Below are 23,048 nucleotides of genomic sequence, written 5' to 3' on the forward strand. Positions count from 1 at the left end.
TAATAATATCTTTAAAAGCTAAGTAAAATGTAAATAAAATTATAAAAGTTAATCCTGGCTGATATGTACGTACTGTCAAACCATTAAAAAAAATTGTGATGATTTAAAAATTAAAAAGTAAATTTAAAAACATAACGAAATTCCATAACTTCGCTGCGTTTAAGTTAGTTTTTTTTAATATCCATGGCAAACGACTAGCGAAGCTAGGTTAAAAATATCACAATAAATTATTTCAAACTAACCATAAGCAATTATAATATGTAAGTACCTCGAAAGTGGAATAATGAGAGATAAAATATCACAAAATATAATAAACTGAGATCTACTAAGACTAATTGAAGATATCTCTTAAAGGAACGTATGTTTACTGATTGTGCGATTAACGAGAAATTAATTTTTATGGCAACATTTTGTAATTACAATTTTTAATCTATGGCATAGCGGCCATCTTTATTTTAAATCACGTGTTTACCAGTTCCATATATCGAGCACGCATCTTTAAAATTACTAGCATTAAAACTGGCAAAATAATCATCATGAATAAAACGAACAATATTTTCTATTGGACAAAGATACGTATTATATATTTTGACATTATCTACTGGGTCAACAACTTTCATAACAATATTTTGCTTATTCCTACAAAAAATTAATTTATTCGTTACATCCTCTCCATTATAAACCATACGGAAATAAAAATCTTGAGCGATCGCTTTTCTTTTAGTGAATTTAAATTCATCGCGTAAATCCTTCTTTCTGTATACTTCAAAGATCATTCTAGAAGCGTATTGTATGTTGTAATGTTGGTAGCTATTCAAACCTAATGCTAGTATTAAAGCTTGCAATGTCTTATCATGTCCCGAATAAAGAATATATTTCGGTTTATTTTCTGATATCATACGAATCATATTTTGTACTATGTTATGTATCAAACCATACGCGTGAAGTAAACCTCGTCTTCTGTTATGTAAATTCTTCATATCTTGTTTATAACTCCATTCTAGATACGAGAAAAGTGACATTACATGTTCCTTTTGGATGCAAAAGTCTTCAGTATTCTCCGGCGTTGGTTCCTTATAGTCTTCGTCGAAATCCGTATCCATTCTTGCGTCGTTTGGAAAATTGAAATCTGCATCCAAATTCTTTTTAACTATTACAACATCTTCGTAACCATCAACATTGTCTAAATATCTTTGTTGGTAATAAAGTAGTTTTTCTCTTTCCATTTGAGCATCAAAATCTAATGGAGCTTTTTTATCTTTACTGTCATAATATTTACCAATTATATCTCTTGCTTTTCTTCCAACTTCATTGTTAAAATCTAATTGATTGTTAATATAATCCAATTCCATATTCAGCGTATCTATATCAACTTCTAATAAATTTCTAGAAGAAAGATTTTCACGATAATTTCTTTGTTTTTTTCTCATAACAATTTTGTCTTTTGATGATTTCTTTGCTTTCTCTACACAAGGTAAAGGAGCTTCGTGACACACGTATGCGAGCAATGCATCTTTAACAACATCCGCATCTATGTGTTCTTGTGATTCAAACAGTACTTTAGATAATTTTATAATCAGATCTTTTATCGCTGGTCGAGATTCTAATCTTGTTTTTAACTGAGTATTTATTTTCCTGTTGAGAGAAATGCATTACTTCAAAATATTGCCTATTACGTTAATTAAATTACGCCTTTCAACTTTTATAACAAAGCTACAACTAAGATAAAAAATAAACGAAAAATTAACAACTTTTCTTTTTGAAGTCGGCTAAAAAAAGAAAATCACACCAAAGAGGATGAATTGCCATAATATTGCTTGTTTTTTAGATTTACACAGATGTATTATTGTGTTATTGTGCTTGTGGTACCTGGCTAAGACATGCTGAGCTGCGCACGCGCAGTCTCTAAAGCAGAAAGCGACACTGTGCGCCTCGCGCGCCGCCGCCGCGTTACCGGAGCTGGCCCAAGCTAAAGCCTGGAGCGACTGGAATGTACGTCTGTATCGCGTTGTGTATGCCACACCTGAAGTTATTGAATATTAACTAATTGGCTCATACACAAATTGCCGTAACTCAAAAATTTATTTTTTAAGAGATTAAAATGCTGTATGATTGTGCTCTATGGTTATAGACAATAGACAATTGGAATTCAAACCCAAACCATATGATGACAATGATGACCATACCCATAGTCATTAGATTGTTGGTTCAAATGTTTACTGTTTTTATTATAGTTCTTACATTAAATTTATATGATTCATTTTCAAATTTTATAAAGCAATCGTCAACCTATTATATAAGACTAAGAAGAGATTTTTTGTATATAAGACCTATGTATGATTACAATTGATAAATAAACAAATGAAATACAATACCTATCACATAATAATGTACGTGACAAGACAAGTCAGGGATGGTAAACCTTTAAGGGGCGTCCATAAATTACGTGAGCTATTTTTTTTAATTTTCTGCCTCCCCCCCTGGTGAGATTTCGTGAGATTTTATTCAACCCCCTCCGCCATTCTCACGTGAGATTTTTCACAATGTTTCTTACGTATTAAACTATTATATTGACCAAAATAGTATAATTTTTGTTTTGTTTCAATCCGAAAATAAAATTGCGTGATATTTGCCGAGACTCAAACGTAAAATTAGATGAGATTTGACTGGACGCCCTCCCCCCTTAAACATCTCACGTAATTTACGGTTGCCCCCTATGTAGCAATGTGTCATATTTCTAAAGAAAAGTTTAATGAGGAATAACCCGCTTTCGCTCCTCACATAATACCTATTTCACATTTTTTTTTCTAGTGGATAACAAATTTTGTGTCATGTTCCATTGGTTTGTTGTCCCTGCTAATGCTTTAGTCTTTAGTTATAATTCAGAATACACACTTACCTGTTTCCTTTTTGCCAGTTAACTCCATATCAGGACCTAATTTATCTCCATATGCCTCTCGTAAGATATTACCTGTTAGAACAATGATCATCTTACTAATTATAAATGCCAAAAGATAGTATAGATGATTGGTTATTTGTAGAAAGTATCTCCAGAAAGGCTGCATTGATTTGGATAAAATTTGGTATAGATGTATAATAGTCTGGAAGAACACAAAGGCTACTTAACAAGCTTTTATGCTTTATTTAATTCTGCGCAAACAAAATCGCGGACAAAACCTAGTTACGCATAAAAACACCCTTTCTAATGAATAAATTTTATGAATGAATATTTAGATTTTCCTAACACATTAATATTGTTTATACTGACCAACGGTGAGCATCTGCAACAATCCACTGGGAGTCAGCTGACCAAGGGCGCAGCGTGTGGCGGCGGCGCGCGGCGGCAGCGAGGGGAAATTATGGAAAGGTCCAGGGCCAGACACCCACCACGCGCGACCACCCACACTCGCGTTAGACACAAACTCCTCATAACTATAATAGTTTAAGACTTTTTAGCATCTTGAGTTTTATTCTTAATGACAGGTTTACATTATGCCAGTACAGTAGGACAATAGCGATAGCCTGGAATCACTGGCGCCAGTAAATGTTTACATTACACCAGTTGTATGCCAGCACTGATTTTGATCAACACTGGAATAATGTAAACCACACATAAAGTACAAGCAACAAGTCACTTGAAATTGCATAGATAGTGAAGTGACCACTGCCCCTAGACATTCCCAACTGTAGGTTTCATGAAAACACTAGTAATTTTGTACATAGTAAAGAAATAGTAGTTAGAGATGTCTACATACAAAAGTTACCAATAAACATTTTGCTGAAGAGAAGCAACTCTATTACATGGATCAGTTTATGAGGCAATTTTCATATAACATTCTATACCTTTTGAGAAGTGTTGAAACTGGTAGAGTATCACAAGGCAGCTTGTCACCACCCTTAAGATGTGTTAGGGGGCCTCTGTCTCCGTGCCTTGTCAGAACTAATATACCTTGCAGTAACCATGTCTCACTGTCTACAACACCTGAAAAAAATACTAATAATATGAAGGCACAATCATACTTATCATACTAATATTATAAATGTGAATGTTTAGATGGATGGATGGATGTTTGTTTGAAGGTATCTGCAGAACAGCTGCATAGATCTTGCTGTAATTTGGAAAAGTGTATAACATAGTCTAGAAGAATACTTTTTCTTTAATTCTGCGCAGACGGAGTTGTGGTCGACAACTAGTTAACAATATTTCATCCACCTGATACACTTACCCAGGAATTCACTAAGTTGGTGGCTCTGAATATCTGTCAGGTCTTTATTGTGGCTTATTAAAAGATAAAAAATGTATTCAAGGTTTACCTTCTGAACCTCGTACTATACTGTCTGCTGGATTACATGCTTTAAGAAATATCCTTTTAAATTTAGCATCACTCTTTGATATGTACTCTTGGGGTGCTATCTTTACAGCTGCTGTGTCTTCCCCTACTGATATGTACTTGTAAACTACTAAAATAATAATAAATATTAAAATAAAAAAGAAGAATTTACTTTGTTATAAATATTTTAAGCGTAAAACTTTTTATTGACTCACTATCTTGTATCGTAAAATATAATAAAACCATAGAATATTCGTAGACTTTTGGGACATAAATATATATTTGTACTTTATTTTTAACTCACCGGTTATCAAGAAAAATATCCATATACTCATTCCAAGATAGCAATAAAATGCTCTATGTTGAAATGAAAACTTCATTATTTCGTGTCTTAACAACGATTACTTAATAAAAGATTAATATGATATCGTTTCTTTTATTTCATTCTGATTCAATTGAAATTATTTTCTTATGAGATCATAATTAGTAAATAACAACAAATAAATAAAATAATTTTACTCAAAAAAAAAACTGACAGCTGACAGATTGAGCCTGGGCAGCTGGGCAGAGTAAAAATTAAAACCATTGTATATTTTTATACAGAGTATTAATACTTCAAAACCAGGGAATTCTTATAGATTCTTTGAAATACTGTTTGATTCTTGTGTTGAATCTGTTGTTTATCAGTTATCAAAAGTCAAACTTCAAAGAAAATAAATAAACAATGTTTCGGTTTTACATTCTTATATTCCTTTATTTCCGTAATAACCTTAATAAATCTTACATTTAATATATAAGGTTTCTATGTTAATACTCTGCTACAATAACTACAATAACAATAGTGTGTTTAGATTAGTTAGCATTGGGAATTTACCTTTTCAATAAGAAAGATGACTCAAGGAACTGTAATAATTTTTGATATTGGTCCAAACACGTTGGTTTTAGATGGAAATGATAAAAGCTTCTTTCAGAGGAGCAAAGAATTTATTACACGTGTGATAGAGCGTAAAATAATCACACTGGATAAGGAACCCCTTGCATTATTTTTAATGGGATGTGAAAACGCGGGTATCAGCTGTGTGAATTTCAAATTTGAAATTCCTTCATGGAATATGATCCGGAATTTACCTTGTGAGGTAAACCATTTATTTTACGTAAGAAAACTGTGTTAAGCTTGAGTAAACTGGTAAAGATTTAATTGTTTATTATTACAGCCGACTGAAAACACGGCAGACTGGTTCGAATCCTTAACTTATGCAGTTAACTTATTCACGACTAAAAATATTGACTGCAAGACAGAAATCATAAATAAAAGAATTATTTTACTAACTAACTTTATGACAGCATCATCCATTACTGAAGATAAAAAGGAAAAGGTAATTAAGAAGATGAAAATTTTAATCTTCTAAGACTTTTAATTTTCTTAACATCTATAATTTCCTTTCAGATAAAAAATCAACTTGTCAATGAAAATTTTCAAGTTGATGTCATTGGATGTGATTTATTTGAAGAACCATGTACAGATTCAGATAAAAATTTGGCAAAAATAATTGTTAATGACACAAATGGTGTTAATATATTATTTGATGATGCAATGAGACAGTTAAATTTTTATAAGAAAAAACATGTCGCTGGCAACCCTTGGTTAGTAGATCTCTGTATTGGACCAAATATAAATATACCAATTTCCTCATATATTAGAACACAAAAAGAAACACCCCTCAAGACATGGAAAGAAGCAATAAGAGATCCATTAACAAATAGAGCAAGTACTGTACTGCGTGTAAATAAGAAAAAGCTTTATATTAATGCAGAAAATAAAGTTGTAAATAACAAAGATATAGTAAAAGGTGTTCATTACGGTGGGACAATAATTCCACTTTTGTCGCTTGATGTAAATTTTAATTATATAGCAGAATCAAAATCATTAAATATTTATTGCTTTACTTCTGCATCAAATCTTAAATGGGAAAATCTGAATTATGATAGTTTGTCATATATTTTTGGACGTAAAGATGATAAAAATGCATGTAACACAATAAGATGCTTGGCTGAATGTTTGATGGCAAGAAATTTGATTGCTATTGCCAGAGGTCTAAAAAAAAAGAATTGTGCTCCAAGAATGTATGCTCTCATGCCAGTAAAGGAAAATAAAAGCTTGTCTATGGTTGGTATTTGTTACAAAGAAGAAATTAAACATATGATATTCCCACAAACTGAATGTAAAAAGTTTACATGTTCAAGAGAACAAATTGACGCATTTAAAGACCTTATAAAAGCAATGAATTTGAACACTGATGAGTTAGAGGGTTCTGAAGCATTTGAATTTTCTAAAGTTCCCTCTCCTTATGCACAATATGCTTACGATTCTATAGTTTTTCGTGCAAATAATCCCGATAAGCCATTACCTAAACCAAGAGATGATATTATTAATTTATTTCAAGTCCCAACTTTAATTAAAATGAGAGTTACTGAACTAATTGAAAAATTAAAATCTTTATTTGTTTTAAATAAAATTAATGCAAATCAAATAGATAATTCTGAAGCAATGGTTGTTACAGATGATGTAGAAAATATCAAAACAGAAAGCATAGAATACATCGAATCTAAGAGCATTGGAACTGTTAACCCAATTAATGACTATAATTTACTTTTAAGTTTAGGTAGACCATTAAATACAATATCACAAGAAATGTCAAATGCTATAGAAACTCTTTTTAACAGTAATTCAGATCAACACAAATGTAAGGCCATAGATGCAATGTTGTTTTTTAGAGCTGAAAGTGTTAAAGACAATCCTATATTTTATAACAAATGGCTAAAGGGTTTTAAAATGGAGCTTATTGACAGAAAAAAAGATGATATTATAAAATTAATTGAAGAAAAAGAAATGGATTTTATACTTAATAATGAGAATGAATTGAGTGAATTAAAATCAGTTGATAATGAAATGTGTAAGATGGATACTTGTAATCTGATAGATGTCGCTATTAGTTCTGAAGTTACAGATTTTTTTGATAATATGTAACATTTTTTGAACAATCTATAGGATATATACATGTTTTTGATACCTTGAAAAATTCAAAGGGCTTTGTTATATTTACACAAATGTATGCATATAATTTTATATCTAAGTTTAAGGTATTTTTACTAATCTTTTTTTACTATTATTTTAATATATTTTATAAAATCTTATTTGTGAAAGCATTAAGCAAATTATGACGTAATATTTATTTTTAAACGACTTAAAAAGCAGGTTATCAATATTATATTTTTTTAGGATTAAATCCATTATATTATGCTTGGAATTGATTTTATATGCATTATATTTAATTGTAAGAACAATTTTACTGGGAAATAAAATATGGTTTCAGATATTTATCGTTTCTTATTTCCATTTTGCATTTTCTTATATTTTTATTAATTTCAACAGACATGTCGGTTCTGGTGAAAATTAAAAGTCACAAACTTCTTAGTTTGTAGTAAGACATGTACATAAAACAATGTAATTTAAATAAAGGCGCGGTAATGGAAAATTGAGCAAATGATTAAAGAAATATCATTTTAATAAAAAAATTGACTTCAAAAAGTTAGGATTTTTTATCTATATTTTGTTCACTGTTTGCGGGCAACATTTATTTTCAAGGTCATGTTTTGCTGTCCGACACTTTTTAAAAATAAAAATAATTCATGTTTAAACTTGTTGAAACTTCAAAAAGTTGTTAAATAAAGTTCGATTTCTCTATTATTTAGTTTTATTTTTGTTTGTGACGTTAAAATCAGATTTGCACTGAAAGTGTAACTGAATAAATACGTAAATATGGCTCAAAAAGTGGATCAAGCTACAATTATTATTTTGGATATAGGGAAAAATACATCCAATGATGATAAAAGCGAGAAAAGTTTTTTTGAAAACGCAATAGATTGTACGAAACGTATAATCGAAAGGAAAATAATGAGTCAAGGGAAGGACCTACTGGGAATACTCCTATTGGGATCAAAGAAATCTAAAAATAATTTGGCAGAGCAATGTCCTGGTGATTTTAAACGAATAGAATTATTCATAGATCTTGAAACACCCTCTTGGAAAATGATCCGAGATCTACCAACTGCTGTAATAATATTTTCAATATAACATTTGATTAAAACTTTCAAAATACTTAATTTTCTTCTATTTTATTGTTTAATTTTCAGCCAACAACAGCAAAAGGTGATTGGTTTGATGCACTAATTGTTGCTGCTGATTATTTCAAAAATTGCTTCAGTGGATATAAAACTCAAAACAGAAGGATCATATTAATGACAAACTTTGAGTCATCTTCTAAACTTGATGAATCTCAGTTTGAACGGGTAATCATAAACAATTATTAATTATAGCATGATTTTGTTTAATTATTATTCATATCACCTACACATACAGTAAAAACTTCATACAACATTGTTTAAAATAATATATACATTATAAACAACTAATCTTTGTTTATCCAGATAAACCCCAAACTTGTCTTGTAAACAATACAATATTGAACTGTATATGTCGCCTTTAGATCTGTCTGTTCATCTTTTATAGGTTTTAAATGTATTTAACACTAGCTGTCACTCGCATCTCTGTCCACGCAGAATTTAAAAATCAAACTTAATAAGTAACCTATGTGTTCTTCTAGACTATGTTCTACACCTATGCCAAATTTCAGCATGATCCATACAGCCATTCTAGAGAAAAACATCCATCCATCCACCATTGCATTTATAATATTAGTAAGATTTTTGTTCCAGGTATTAAATGGTTTTAAAGAAGAAGATTTCCAAGTGGATGTGATTGGGTATGATATTTATACAGACACATATAAATATGATGATGTTGGTTACATTAGGAGATTAGTTGACGGTACAAATGGTGTTTCCGCTTTATTTGATGATACAATGAGATATTTAGTGTTCCATAAAAGAAGGCATATTAACCCAATGCCATGGAATGTTGACCTCTGCATTGGTCCCAATATAAAAATACCAGTTTCATCATATATTAGAATTAAAGATGAATCTGTTGTAAAATCATGGACGAAAGCAGTTCGCGACACAGTTACAGGGTCTGCGAGTACCACAGAGGCAGCATCTAAAAAAACATGGTACATAAATCCTGAAAACAAAGATGTAATAAAATCGCCTGAATTAATTAAAGGATTCCATTATGGTCAGGAACTCATCCCATTCCTTGATGTTGATAAGACATTACTCTATAATTCTGGTTCAAAATCACTGACAGTGTACGGATTTACTGATGCAAAGAGAGTCCAATGGCATAACTTGAATGGTGATGGTTTGTCATACATTTTTGGACGTAAAGGTGATAAAAAAGCTCAAGAAGCTGTAAGAATTTTAGTAGAATGTCTAATGGAATCAAATTTAGTTGGCATCGTTAGAAGAGTTTACAACAATGGAAATGCCCCAAGAATGTATGTACTTATGCCAGTTATAGACTCTAATGATTATGTTTGTCTGTCTATGGCAGGAATTTGTTTTAAAGAAGAAATTAAATATATGGCATTTCCACAAATTGAAAAAGTAACATGTAACAAGGAACAAGTGGATGCTTTTAAAGACTTAATCAAAGCCATGGATCTTACGAATGCATATAATGATGATTATGATGATAATGAAGCATTTCCTATAGCAGAGACCATAAGTCCTTCAATTCAATATGTTTTAGATTGCATCGCTTTTAGAGCTATGAACCCGGGAAAGCCGCTGCCACCACCGAGGAAAGATATAATGATGTTGTTCAAAGTACCTGAATTAATTGAGAAGAATACTGTTGATATTGTTGATAAATTAAAAACATTATTTGTACTTAAGAAAGTAGAAGTTAAGAAAAGAAATAAGCAAGTTGTTGCAAACAATGATGAAATGGTTTCGTCATTTAAAACAGATGAGTCAATTGTTAACGATTTGCCAAAAGTAGATTTGCCTGTTTCATCAAAATCAGTCAAAATTAAGAGCATTGGTACAGTTGATCCTGTTAATGATTATAAAGCACTTAAAGAGTTAGGAAAACCTAAAAAAGATCTAATATCTGAAATGACAAATGCCATAGAATCCTTGTTTCATAGCAATTTGGATGGACATTGTACAAAAGCATTGGATGCAATGAAGGTTCTGAGAACAGAAAGTATTGTAGGTGATCCTTCAGATTACAATAATTGGTTAAGAAATTTAAAAATCGAATTACTTAACAGAAAAAAGGATGATGTTATTGAATTAATTAAACAAAAACAATTAAACTATATAATAAAGGATGAGAATATTTTAAGCAAATATGATTCAAATGATGCTGATGAAAGTCAATTTTATGAAATGGATACCGCTCCTAACTTCACAGAGACGGATATCAGTACGGAGGTTAATGATTTCTTCAATGATATGTAGTTTTTTGTATGTCATTTAATTTTTTATTTATATAGATTTAAATTAATGGATATTATTTTTCTGTCATTTAATGATAGCTTGTTTATTAAATAAAAACAATAAATCAAGTTTATATTTTATTTCACATCTGACAACAATAATTCCAATTAAAAGAACATTTTCTTGGTATGCAATAACTTTTCTACAGTAAAATGCGCATATCTAGATAGTTACAACTTGATTACTTTTACAAATAAAATAATCTCAAATTTGCACACAGTAAATTCATTTATTCTTAAACTATAGCCAATGATTCGTAAATAGTCATTGCACGCCGCTTGAAGTTACCTTATTTTGCGAATGTAGAAGCTCAAGGAATTCTTGAAGTGATAGATCCTCCTGACAATCGGTGTCCAAGTCATGCTCGAGTTGAGCTTCCATAGAATTAGCTTCGGGGCTGAGAACAATATTTTCGTCTAGAACCACATGATTAAGACGCGACTTAAGGCTCTGTAAGATTTCTTCTAATTCCAAGCATTTGTTTCTGATGGATGTTCCGAGATCCGACGCCGGATCGATGTCGTCGATCGTCGCAGTTTCAGAGAAGGAATTAGCCGGCGTCCTGGTCCTTGGCGGTTGTATCATGTTGAACAGGTTGTCCGGAATGCTGTTCCCGTTCCTAACGAGCTCTGGTGTTCGAGATTCTGTAAACTCAGCCAGAATCTCGTCGATTATATCTTCTGCATTTTGTCTCGGATCTACTACTTCTTCAGATGCGTCAGCGCCATTATCACTATTGATCAATTTATTGTTGGAATCGAGTTTCATAATTCGACTTTGTATACTTAAACAATTTCCAAAAAAATAAATAGTAAATAAGATAAATCTGCCAAGGGCAGCTGTCAAATGCGTAAAACGTAAAAGTCAGATGATTGATACTTAGTGTTGCCAGAGTATTATTGATATGCTAAACGAAAAAAACTTTATAATCTGTGCTTTATAATTTCTATAATTAAAAAAAAGTGGAATTGTTCTTTTTCATTGCTGCATTGAAAAGGGCAAGATGGAGGAATCAGAAGCGACGATGAATTATCCAAATCAAACAATAGGTAGAAATAATTATTTATTATTACAAAATTATTATAAATGCCACAACTCATATAAAATATAAATCCGTATAATTTCAGTTATTTTAACATTAGATATAAAAACCTTTCAATTAAAGCTGCTTTAATTCGCGACACTGTTACCTTAATTTAATAGAATTATCTTAAGTTAATATAATTTTGTTAACCAAACATTGGAAACAGATTATTATATTGCTTAAAAACCGCACCATTTTTTCCTGCATCTCACAGTCCAAAAATATAATAATGTACTTTCATGGTATGAAGTCTATAGTTACAATAAAATAGATTTTATATTTATTATTAACGAATAATGTAACGACATTATGGATGAGATTCCAAAATATTGAAATAACTTAAAAGCTAATTAAAGAAAACGTTACATTAAGACATTTTCCAGTTATTGTATATTAGTATTAGTTATTCTATTGATTATAGAATTCGCTACTCGGATATACGAAAACTGATGTCTACATTTTACCAGTACAGTAGTAGTAGCGTTCAAAACTGGCGGCAGTAAGCCCAAGCCAGCGCTACTGTACTGGCTTAGTATAAGCACGAATAATAACATAATATTCAAATGCGAGTTAATAGGAATGTTAATTTGAGAATAGTTGCACAATATTTGGTATATAGCGCTTTGGCGTTTGATGTGCACGTGACGTGACAACTAGAATTGTGCCTGCGTGACGTGACGTGCGTGTTAGCGTGCTCGTTATGCGATCAGCGTGTTGCAGGCGGCGTCGTTGAGCGGTCCTAGTGCGAGCGTGCGGCCGGGCTGCGGGACCTCCAGCAGCCGTTCACGTCGTACCTTGCGTTGTGTACTGCCCAGCTCAGAGTGTAGCGTCGTGTTTGATCTAAAATAATTTTGTTATAAAAAAAATTATGATAGTAGCCTTTATTTGAGAAAGTTTAGTAGATTGTCTGAAAGAGTTAACATTTTCGATTGTAACGTCAGTATTTTCAAAGAATTTCGAATAATTTCATGAAGCTTTTACATAAGATTTGTTAACAATGACGTGTTGCTGACCTGCGCACGTGATCCTCAGTGGAGACTTTGACACAGAGCGCCATGCGGTCGTAGAAGTCTAGATGTGCGGCGACGCGTAGGCGTGGCTCCGCAGCGTGTTGGGCGTGGGCTCGCAGCGTCCCGCCCGCTAGGTGCAGTGACGCGCGCGCCTCGCTCGCCGCGCCCACGCGCAGCTCCAGCTCCGACAGCGCCGTACGCGACCATAGCGACACCTGCGCCTACAACGTATAATTTGACTTTATTTAAACATGATTATATCAATATCGGCATAAATGGTAGCACTCTTTACTCAATGTGACCATATGATCGTAACTCGTAACTTCTTTTTAAATATTAGAAAATTTTTGTTAATTTACTAAAATTTTCTTGTACCATTCCAACTAAGCTCTAGGCTTGAGCTAGGACATGGTTTACGATAATAGTCGAATTGCGGGATTCGAACCCTCGACTTCGTAATCGGAAACCCGCACTCTTAACCATTAGGTTATTGGCGTAATGTTTCGAAGTTCAATGTAAAGTAAATGAGTAATTTCAGTGTACTATCTTTTTTGCGCACACGCAGACTGTTCACTTTTCATGCTATGCTTGTGAACTAGTCAGGACCAAGGAGCATTTGTATAGTACCTGTGCGTCCAACGCGAGTGCGACAGCCGAGTGAGAGTGCAGGTGCAGCGTGCCGGCGGCCAGCAGCGGCAGTGCGGCGCTGCGCGTGCCCAGCGGCTGCAGCGCGCGCAGGGCCGGCGTCGGCGTGCTGCCCGTGCCCGCCCACACGTGACCCAGCAGCTGCGCCTAGTGAAAAAAAATACGAGTAAGATTACTAGGAAGGACTACTAGGAAAGAACTCAGGCTACTAAATTTTATTTCTTCATAATAAGTTACCTGTCCGTCGAAGAGTGTGACGCTGGGTAGTCGGGCCCCGCCCACAGTGAGCGCCAATCCACCGCTCATGTCTTCCTCCTCGTCCTCGGCCCCGCCTTCAGCCCCGCCCTCGGAGCTCTTAACCCCGCCCGTCAGCGACTCAAGCCCACGTGTCCATAACTCGATCTAAGAATATAGATACAGTCTTGTACAATTGTGCTGCGGCTAATTTGTATGGAAGATTACTAGACATAAATAATACGATGCATTTTGTTTTTTGTTAGTTACAATTTGACAGTAGATGTTGATGACAAATTGTGTACATACTGCGAGCAGTGGTGCTGGTGTGCCGTCTACATTCAGCCGCACAGTACCGCGACGCAGCACTCCGCCCGGCGTCAGCTGCAGCGACTCCAGCCGCCCCCCGCCCACACCGAACATACCCAATGGCCGCACCAGTGCTGACGATGTACCTGCAAATAACATATTAATACAACTTAATTAGTAACCTCTTCAGCAAGATCCATACAGCTGTTCTGGAGATACCTTCTAACAAACATCCATCCTTCAAAACATTTGGATTTATATTACTGGTAATATTAAGTACGTCAATGACCTTGATCTGTCAAAATTAATAGAAAAGCATAAAAATTAATTAATTTTGACATTTAAATCTAAAATTCTCAAACATATTTAAGTAGAGTAATAACTTACCCGATATCGCCAAAGCATTCCAGCCGCGTTGTTCCGGGGCCAGCATGGCCAGCACGTCAGCTAGCGGCTTATGTTCCTCAGCGAGCTGGTGCGCGCGCTGCCAGAACAGTCTGCGCAGCTCTGCAGGCGCGTGTACGTGCAGCTCGTGCGACAGCCGCGCCAGCACTAACGGAGGAGGCAATGGTGCCGCACGCACTAAGAAGAGATCCAGCGCTGCAGCGCGCACTTCCAGCGGACGCATACTGGCCGCCAGCGCTGCCAGACGACGTTGTCTCGCCGGCCCTATAGCTTCGTGTGGCAGCGCTTGAAGTGCTTGAAGCGCGTGCAGTGCTGCAGCGCCGCCACGTTCAGCTTGCTCCAGCAGTAGCTCAGCTGTGTCGGCGCGCTGCAGGTTGCCGAGTGCTCGTGCCACTAGTGCACGACATTCATCGTCCTAGAATTAAGACTTCCATATGATAAATGCAAAGGTTTGGATGTATGGATGAATGTTTGTTATTATGTATCTCCAGAACGGGTCAACGGATCGTGAGGAAGTTTGGCACAGGTGTAGAACGTAGTCTGGAAGAACACTCAGTACTTATTAAGTTTTTTTTTAATTACGCGTAGACAGAGTTGTGGTCGACAACTAGTTATTAATAAGTTTGATTACAATGATCGTAATTTATCTTAATAGATGGTTAAAAACTGTATCTTTTCTTTTTTTTCTAACAAATAACTAGCAAAAGTAATATAAAATGATATTATCGTCTTTTTTCTGTGCTGGAAATATTAAAATATCATGTTAGTAATGTATGTACTTACAAGACATCGTGCGAGATGTTTAGAGAGCGCATCTCTGAGAGTGTGAGAGAGGTGGGGGGCGTGGTTCGCGAGGCGTGCCGCGCTCGCCGCCGCCGCCAGCAGCGCCGCCTCGCGCACCGCCCCGCACCGCGCCTCCGTGCCCAGACGGACCAAGTCCAGTACTACTGATTCCTGGTACAAACACAACTCTACGTGTTACATATTACGAATATTATAAACTAGCTGTCGACCGCAACTCCGCCCGCGAGCGGAATTAAAAAAAAACATAATTAGAAGGCTATGTGTTCTTCCAGACTATATTCTATATGTATATCAAATGTCATCGAGATATGTCCAGTCGTTCTGGAGATACCTTCAAACATTCATGCACCTAAACATTCGCATTTATAATATTAGTAAGATGCAAATATTTGGATGTATGGATGTTAGGTTACTCCAGAACGGCATAACGGATTAAGCTGAAATTTGTCACAGATGTAGAATATAGTCTGGAAGAACACTTAGACTAGTAATCTTCGGCAAAGAGTCACGGACGACAGGTAATAAAAAATATATTTGGCAACATAAAATTTAGCCAAACAAATATTCATATAAAACAGATGAATTATTCGTATTTGTAATAACATTATATACAGCTAATATTAACAAAATAAGTATACAAACATCGGGAGCGTGCGCCAGTGGCAGTGCGTGCAGGTAGTGTGTGGCGGGGGGCGGGGCGTCGCGCTCAGACAGCGCCAGCTCGCGGGACACGCCCGCGTGCGTGTGCGCACTGCCCGCACTACCCAGCACTCGGCACACCGCTGTCCTGCACATATATACTGGCTTTCAAGCACTTCACTTGCACTCTGCAGGTCCTGGTTTCGAATCCCGCCATGTATGTGTTTTTCCATTTTCGATTTACATATGTACATTTATCCGACGTTCTTACAGTGAAGGAAAACATAGTGATGCAACCTGCACATATCTGAGAAGAAATTCAAAGATATGTGTGAAGTCAACCAACCCGCACTTGGCCAGCGTGGTTGACTATGGCCTAGTCACCCTTAACTTACGGTAGGCTTCGAGCCCCTCAGTGGGGACGTATAATAGCTGCTGGAGTTCTTCCAAACTATGTTCTACATCTATGTTAAATTTCAGCGAAATTCATACAGCCGTTCTGTACATACTTTGTAGTATAACATACATCTAAACATTCGCAAATAAATTTAAGTGAGTAAGATTATTTGTAAGGTCTTTACAAGGTCATCATCAGGTCATAGACATTCTAAATCCTCTGTTTCTTTAGCGTAAAAAGGGATTAGTTAATCACACTAACCCAGTACGAATTGGTTAACTTCATAGACCATCACAAGTATGTTATTTTGTTTTTTTTTTTTTAATATACAATAATATACTGACAATGATCGTGCATCAGACTGCGCGCGCAGTATCGCAGCTATGTGATCCTGTGTCGCGTTGCGCAGCGCGCGCAGTGCACGCAGCCCCGCCTGCGCAGTGCGCGCGCGCCCGCCCCCACCTCCACCCGCCTCCTCCTCCTCATCATCCAATACCACATCATTTATAGCTTCTTCTAAACTCTGCAATAACATCATAAGTTTATTATATAAGTTACAACCAGACACTTCTTACTTATATTATAAATACGAATATTTAGATGGATGAATGGATGGATGGATGTTTGTTTGAAGGTATCTCTGGAAAGACTGAACGGATATTGACGAAATTTGGCATAGATTTATACATAATCTGGAAGAACACACAGACTACTTAAGTTTGTATTTTAATTCAATGTAGACGGAGTCGCGGGCGACAGCTAGTGTATTATAAATGCAAGATATCTCCGGAATATAGTCGGGAAGAACACATAAGCTACTAATTATGTTTTCAATTCCACGCGGAGAGTCGCGGGCAAGAGCCAATTACAAAATATTTTTTGACAAACATAATTTAAAAATAAATATTTATTATTCTGTCCACCTCATTAACACCATTAGTAATGTCCTATCCGTAACTTCTACAAATTAAATTACATCGTCCATAGTTGATAAGAGATGCAGAGGTCATGAGGGTCAAAGATAAGCTACTATGTTCACTTGTATCATCGTCTCCCGTACATCCACGTGGACATTGTTATCACTGACTAATAATATCTTACCAAAACACACACATTAAAATATAAATTATTTATAGTTAGCGTTCTACTGCATTATACTTTGTGTAACATAGTTAGTGTTACTAATTACTTCTAATAATATTTGCCTTTAGTTATATTTAGAAATAAAAGAAAGAAATCTTAATGGATGCCATGTTTTAAAAATGAAGTTTTTCTGTTTACATAATTTATGCGTTTTATTAATAATCACGGCATACTTTTGAATAATACTTATTGTAATACAAAGTCCTAAGCTTAAGACATGCTTTAGGTTATATATTTTCACGCCATTTAATTTTAAGGGTAAGTAAATTGAAAAAAATTGTTATGCGAGAAAGAGACAAAAATAGCCAATTGCGAAGACCATTTGTCATTTGGGCATTTGAAAGTTTTACATAATGTAAATAATAAAACTATGGCCTAGACACCCCTAATTTAGAGTAGGCTTCGAGACCCTCGGTGGGGACGTATAATGAGCTGGTGATGATGATGAAACTTTAAAACAAAGTTTTCGTGTAAATCAAAAATCATTAGAATTTCATGCAGACAAAGCCGCACGAAAACAAATGATTTGTATTTTCTTACCAATTCATTATCAAGAACATCTTCAGTCATAAGCATAGGCAACTCCACTGGCTTCAGATTTGATGGTAACTCGGCTATCGCAGTCTCAAAATCGGGGTACTTCGTTGCTGTGGTCCGTGGCACACCATCTCGACGTAAGCGCATCCAGGCGCGTGCTTTTATAGCGGCGTTTAATTCCTGATATCCAGCTGTATGTAATTCTTCAGCGTGCACTTCATCTATCGCATCCAGTTTTTCACTCAATGTGTATCTTGTAAGACGACGAGATGTTACACCTTCCGATGAATCTTTTGTATCGGGATGTTTACATTTTGTCTGCAATAAACAATTATATTACAAACATATAAAGCCGTGGTATTACATGTGTATTATTAATAAGTACATTCTCGGACACATCTTTCAGCCCACAGCTTTAAAGCTGTATAACAACCGAACCTAACCAAACATTTATTTTGAACTAGGGACCATCAAAACTTAAAACACTAGGTGTGCCAACCAATAGATATGTCCTGTAATGTATTTTGTGCAGTTTACTGAAAGATCAGCTAAACTATACTAGTAATTTTATAAAAAATATTGTCAAATGTTATGACAATTTAAATGATATTATAATCACAATAGATGGCGGAACATATTACTAGATCGCGGTATTGTTATATGTCTTATATGTATCAACCTGCCCATTGCATTTCAGTTAAATTGACTCGCACCATGATATAACCAGTGTTTTATTGTGAATACTGAATAGAACTCCAGTGAGAAGGAGATTTTTTGAGACTGCTTTACACATATGTATATTTGTTTGAAGGGATGATGGTAGGTAGAGGTCCATTTTTTAGAGTGAACCATATAAATGTTTTCTTTCAATTCCTAAGAACTATTTGGTACTGAAGAAGGGACTAATTTACCTTTATCTTTCTGATGATCTGCATGGAAATAGAATCATATAATACATCACAATTCCCGGAAACATCAGTTTCATTGTGTTCTCCATCTATAATTTGAAGCTGAAAATGTTAAAACATATTTTTAATAAAATATCAATTTATACTAATCTGGAATAATGCTTGATTTACATTACGCCAGTACAGTATGACAGTAGCGCTTAATATCAGTGCAATACATCATCATCAGCTCACTATACCTCCCCACCGAGGGGCTTGGAGCCTACCCTAAGTTAAGGGTGATTAGGCCATAGTCAACCATGCTGTTCAAGTGCGGGTTGGTTGACTTCACACATATCTTTTGAATTTCTTCTTAGATATGTGCAGGTTGCAATACAGCCATTGTATAAATACTTACTGTCACCTATGAGTTAAAGCATCCAGACAATTTCATCTAAGAAAAGTTAACAGATCACTCAATAACTCCACAATTAAATAAAGAAGCAGTTTTTTTTTATTTACATGGATGAATTTCTAACTACTAAATTTATTATTTTTAATTTTCAAATATCTTACCTGAAAAAGACTTATCAAAGACTTTTTATAATTCAATACATCAGTAACTTCATCAGGATTCAAATAGGCGTTAGTAATGATTCCATTTTTCCAATGGGCATAGAATTCAGTCTTATAATAAGAGTCCCAAATTGATTTAATGGGTAAATAATCCGCTGTAACTAGTTTCCCTCTAGCTAATAATTTTGGAGAATTTAACTGTAAGAAAAATCAATATTTTTAAGATATTCATGCTTCAATCTTGTTTTCTTTCTTAACATAAAAACTTTAGTTAAGCTGATTTATATTCTTTGATAGGGTCATCACTTAGGAGTTATTTTCAAACAAGAATAATGAGTTCATTGACCTTTAGGACCTTTTATATAATTAGTATTTCACACACGCTTCACATATAAATAAGGTAATTTATTTATGAATATGATTTATTCAAACTTATGTGTTTCTTTCATACGAAAAATGTAATAGTAATACGTACAGTGAATTTTAAAAGGAAGTCTGAGTCAATGCCCCATACGGCCTGAACGTCCAAACTACCGGCGATTTTATATCCAACCTCCTTATCCTGTCTGCCAGCGTCATTCAACAGGACCATACTTTCCACGCTGTAAGTTGCCGGCGACTGGAATAATTTAATTTCTCCATATTCTCCCCTAGCCACTGACGATGGTCCGACAAAAGTTATTCCGCTAGATAGAAGCGCCCCTATTATTAAGATTATATTCATGTTAAAAATTGAATATATTTTTTTATTCACTTTAATTTAAAACAAAAAAACTGCAAGAAATTGCAAAACTTAGAACATGATAAATATTCGCCTATGCGCAAGCGCCGACCGGATAACGGATACTGAAGTGACAGTGACAATCTGACTGTCAGTGACAGATGTCAACAGATTTATGACGTCATAAAAATGACAGTTGATCCGTTCAGTGACACTGCAACAAAAAACAAAGTACGGAAATCAACGCCATCTACCTTACAGGGTGAAGCTTTGATTTAGGCTTTCAATATAAAAGAAAGCTACTGAAAAAGACTTGTAAATTTTACACATTTGGTAGATTTATGGCAGTTAAATTTGTGACAGATCATTAATTTTATTTAGGGCACCTTAAATTTGTATTTCAAAAATAAAATATAGCAACTTATTTATCATGTTATAATATAGTTTAAAAACTAAATTGTTCTAACTTAAAAAAATCAATTTATTTATAAATTATGCTATTATTAAAAATATAAACAATTTTTTGGAACTTAGAATACGTTTTTCGTTGTATAATTATTGCGTTACGTATAATATTACGTAGACAAAAAATTGACAAGTTATTGAGCAATTGCTTAAAAAAAAAAAATTTGAGCATTAAATTAATATTTAAATCCATTAAAGCATTTAAATGGAGCAATTATTTACGTATTTTATTAATTAATTAAATGTTTAGCAAATAATCATAAAATTGGATTTGGAAATAACCAGCGAAATAATTGAAAATTAAACATAATTAAAAAATACATATTATTTACGTTGTTCAAAAAAATGTCTACATAAAACTAATATATGTACTGAATTTTGCATTTTTCATGCTAATAGCGTGCACACAATTCCTGGACATAATCATGTTCAAGCTATTATTTAAAATTAAAAATAATTGAAATAGAAAAAACATGGCAGTGACACGTAGTTAGACTTAAATGGCGTTTGCATTGACTTCTTTTTCTTCAACACTGTAAAGAGGTCCATAAAAATATGAAACCTCCTTGGATGAGATGCTACGTGTTTGCGTGCATTAAATTCATGATATGAATGTGTCCGGGATGATCAACTGTTACACAACAAGAAAACTTCTCGTCACAACAAATTTTCTTCGCATTCACACCGGATAATTTTATGCAAGCCAAAATTTCTTTCTTCTTTGAACCTTCTTTGCAACTAAAAAAAATATTATAATATAACGTAAAATTAAAAATGTAGGAAAAGATAAATGACTACATATAATAATTAGAGGTTATTACAACTTAAAAATTATTTAAGCTACATTTTGGAACAGGCATTTTGGCAGGAACGGGCTCGGTGCTGATGGTTGTCACAGGCACCGCGGACCTCCACGGACCTGCTCGGTTGTCCGAGTGGGCGGAGAGGTGAACTCCGACGTGGCGCGTCCCTGGGTGGTGGATAGGGGTACGCCCCGGCATTCGTGTCGGGGTAGGGCGCAAGCCCCGCGAACCAAACACCAGGGTCTGGCGGTGCGTGCAAGACTAGTCGACGAGGTGTCGATAGGTCTAGCGCGCTAGCCGGACCCGGGCCTGGCGGTGCGCGCAGGACTAGTCGATGGTGTCCCGACGGGTCTAGCGCGCTAGCCGGGCCCCAACCGGTGGAGGCGCCGGAGGTGGACGATTGTCCGCCACCGTGCTTCCTATGGTGGTGGAGCCGCGAGGGAGAACAAGAACGAAACGGAGAATAAAATAATTGGAACGTACTCACCAAAGTTGACATCATAAAACTTGAACACACCGTCACATCACGTCCAACTTACGTATATTATACGAAACACCGACAACAAAGTGCTAATTTGTCCTTTTAAACAAGTGTAGTTACAATTTCCAAAAATATATTTCTGATCGTATGACTAGCCAATTAAAGAAATAACAATGGAAACACATCGTATCAGGATGTACAAACAAGGGCGTGGGAGTTTCACTATCCCACTTCTGATCTTAAGGATCAGAAGCAGGGAAAATTAAAAAAAACAATCTCTTATACACTACTACAGTACTTTTTGATTTAATAAGAAAACTAACAGAATTGAATAAATGTAATTAACACTAAAATGATTTAAAAATACATAATTTAATCAACTATCAGAGTTAAAATGATTAATTATTTTGGCTAGTCAAACGGGCAGAGCTTCCGCTGGCTTCAGTGTTCGGTGGCGAGTGTGTCCCGAAAATGAGGGTGCGGGATCTTATATTGGCATCAACCCACCATTATTTTTAAGTTCCACCCTCAGCTAACAATATATTTAAAGTAGGAAGTTATTAAGTAGCCATTGTCAACTGAATTACTGTTTAATGCATAGTGTGCAATGTTTAATGTTTATTGATATTGTAAAAGCTTCTAATAACTTTTAATTTGATCTTACTTTTTAAGTTACGTTTTTCCTAGACTAAATAACATTATTATCGTAATTTAAGTAACGACCAATCTGAGCAGAGCACCTGGCTTGAGAGGGGTCGAGGCACCATATTTATATAAGGCGTTTTGAGAGTTGTTACGAATATAGTCGTGAAGTGGAGACGGATCGAGTTGGGTCATCGTGTTTTGTGCTTGCACTTTGTCGTTGAGAAAAGTGTTTCTCCGACTGTTTCTGCGGCAGTTGAGTTTACTATGGAAAGTGACTGTCTGCGGTCGATGGGTCAACACCTTACCAGCCGAGGCACGGCAGCAGAACATTTCTGCTGTGGGTGCCTACTGGAACGGACATTGAACCATCGTGAAAAGTGCACCATGAACCCTTCTGCACGGAGGGAGGCCGCCCTCGGCGGGCAATGGAGTTCCCCGCATCCATTACTGCCGCCACCGCCGCCGCC

At 35.1% G+C, this 23,048-nt stretch overlaps 5 protein-coding genes across 6 annotated transcripts; 2 read left to right on the forward strand and 3 right to left on the reverse strand.

The window, feature by feature from the left end:
• Window positions 1-163: 163 nt before the first annotated feature.
• LOC106126873 (uncharacterized) lies at window positions 164-4,801 on the reverse strand. 2 transcript variants are annotated; one of them, XM_013324776.1, is made up of 7 exons: window positions 4,636-4,801; window positions 4,315-4,458; window positions 3,844-3,982; window positions 3,269-3,432; window positions 2,900-2,971; window positions 1,870-2,023; window positions 164-1,635 (listed from the first exon to the last, which is right to left on the reverse strand). In XM_013324776.1, exons 1-7 carry the CDS (start codon window positions 4,709-4,711, stop codon window positions 456-458), a joined length of 1,929 nt encoding a protein of 642 aa, XP_013180230.1. In that variant the 5' UTR covers window positions 4,712-4,801; the 3' UTR covers window positions 164-455. The 2 variants fall into 2 exon arrangements, with proteins under 2 accessions (XP_013180230.1, XP_013180229.1); XM_013324775.1 differs by having other exon boundaries at window positions 4,315-4,461.
• Window positions 4,802-5,003: 202 nt separating this feature from the next.
• On the forward strand, window positions 5,004-7,359 carry LOC106126561 (X-ray repair cross-complementing protein 5-like). The gene is made up of 3 exons (XM_013324280.1): window positions 5,004-5,467; window positions 5,546-5,707; window positions 5,779-7,359. The coding sequence occupies exons 1-3, from the start codon at window positions 5,222-5,224 to the stop codon at window positions 7,357-7,359; spliced, it is 1,989 nt and encodes a 662-aa protein (XP_013179734.1). The 5' UTR covers window positions 5,004-5,221.
• A 670-nt stretch (window positions 7,360-8,029) lies between these two features.
• Window positions 8,030-10,813, forward strand: LOC106126885 (X-ray repair cross-complementing protein 5-like). Its single transcript, XM_013324789.1, has 3 exons — window positions 8,030-8,445; window positions 8,526-8,681; window positions 9,108-10,813. Exons 1-3 carry the CDS (start codon window positions 8,152-8,154, stop codon window positions 10,755-10,757), a joined length of 2,100 nt encoding a protein of 699 aa, XP_013180243.1. The 5' UTR covers window positions 8,030-8,151; the 3' UTR covers window positions 10,758-10,813.
• A 47-nt stretch (window positions 10,814-10,860) lies between these two features.
• LOC106126586 (uncharacterized) lies at window positions 10,861-11,661 on the reverse strand. Its single transcript, XM_013324308.1, has one exon. The coding sequence runs from the start codon at window positions 11,562-11,564 to the stop codon at window positions 11,061-11,063; it is 504 nt and encodes a 167-aa protein (XP_013179762.1). The 5' UTR covers window positions 11,565-11,661; the 3' UTR covers window positions 10,861-11,060.
• Window positions 11,662-11,890: 229 nt separating this feature from the next.
• On the reverse strand, window positions 11,891-20,333 carry LOC106126830 (microsomal triacylglycerol transfer protein). Its single transcript, XM_013324707.1, has 13 exons — window positions 19,942-20,333; window positions 19,467-19,664; window positions 18,915-19,013; window positions 18,007-18,321; window positions 16,668-16,846; window positions 15,930-16,074; window positions 15,267-15,437; window positions 14,466-14,898; window positions 14,079-14,224; window positions 13,773-13,937; window positions 13,518-13,682; window positions 12,894-13,111; window positions 11,891-12,720 (listed from the first exon to the last, which is right to left on the reverse strand). Exons 1-13 carry the CDS (start codon window positions 20,188-20,190, stop codon window positions 12,579-12,581), a joined length of 2,625 nt encoding a protein of 874 aa, XP_013180161.1. The 5' UTR covers window positions 20,191-20,333; the 3' UTR covers window positions 11,891-12,578.
• Between the last annotated feature and the right edge of the window lie 2,715 nt (window positions 20,334-23,048).

The sequence above is a fragment of the Papilio xuthus genome, unplaced genomic scaffold, assembly GCF_000836235.2.
Source record: "Papilio xuthus unplaced genomic scaffold, Pxut_1.1 DF824992.1, whole genome shotgun sequence".
In the NCBI taxonomy this organism is placed as follows: domain Eukaryota; kingdom Metazoa; phylum Arthropoda; class Insecta; order Lepidoptera; family Papilionidae; genus Papilio; species Papilio xuthus.

Bases quoted from the DNA above. Each gene is read 5' to 3' on its own strand.
- LOC106126873 (XM_013324775.1), bottom strand. From the start codon at position 4,711: ATGAAGTTTTCATTTCAACATAGAGCATTTTATTGCTATCTTGGAATG. The intron at 2,972-3,268 runs GTCAGTATAAAC...TTGTTCTAACAG, and splicing joins GTTGCAGATGCTCACCGTTG to GTAATATCTTACGAGAGGCA. The intron at 2,024-2,899 runs GTAAGTGTGTAT...CAATAACTTCAG, and splicing joins AACTGGCAAAAAGGAAACAG to GTGTGGCATACACAACGCGA.
- LOC106126561 (XM_013324280.1), top strand. From the start codon at position 5,222: ATGACTCAAGGAACTGTAATAATTTTTGATATTGGTCCAAACACGTTG. The intron at 5,468-5,545 runs GTAAACCATTTA...TTATTATTACAG, and splicing joins TCCGGAATTTACCTTGTGAG to CCGACTGAAAACACGGCAGA. The intron at 5,708-5,778 runs GTAATTAAGAAG...ATTTCCTTTCAG, and splicing joins CTGAAGATAAAAAGGAAAAG to ATAAAAAATCAACTTGTCAA.
- LOC106126885 (XM_013324789.1), top strand. From the start codon at position 8,152: ATGGCTCAAAAAGTGGATCAAGCTACAATTATTATTTTGGATATAGGG. The intron at 8,446-8,525 runs GTAATAATATTT...TTTAATTTTCAG, and splicing joins TCCGAGATCTACCAACTGCT to CCAACAACAGCAAAAGGTGA. The intron at 8,682-9,107 runs GTAATCATAAAC...TTTTTGTTCCAG, and splicing joins ATGAATCTCAGTTTGAACGG to GTATTAAATGGTTTTAAAGA.
- LOC106126586 (XM_013324308.1), bottom strand. From the start codon at position 11,564: ATGAAACTCGATTCCAACAATAAATTGATCAATAGTGATAATGGCGCT.
- LOC106126830 (XM_013324707.1), bottom strand. From the start codon at position 20,190: ATGAATATAATCTTAATAATAGGGGCGCTTCTATCTAGCGGAATAACT. The intron at 19,665-19,941 runs GTACGTATTACT...TTTTTCTTACAG, and splicing joins ACTTCCTTTTAAAATTCACT to TTAAATTCTCCAAAATTATT. The intron at 12,721-12,893 runs GTCAGCAACACG...AAATTATTTTAG, and splicing joins ACTGAGGATCACGTGCGCAG to ATCAAACACGACGCTACACT.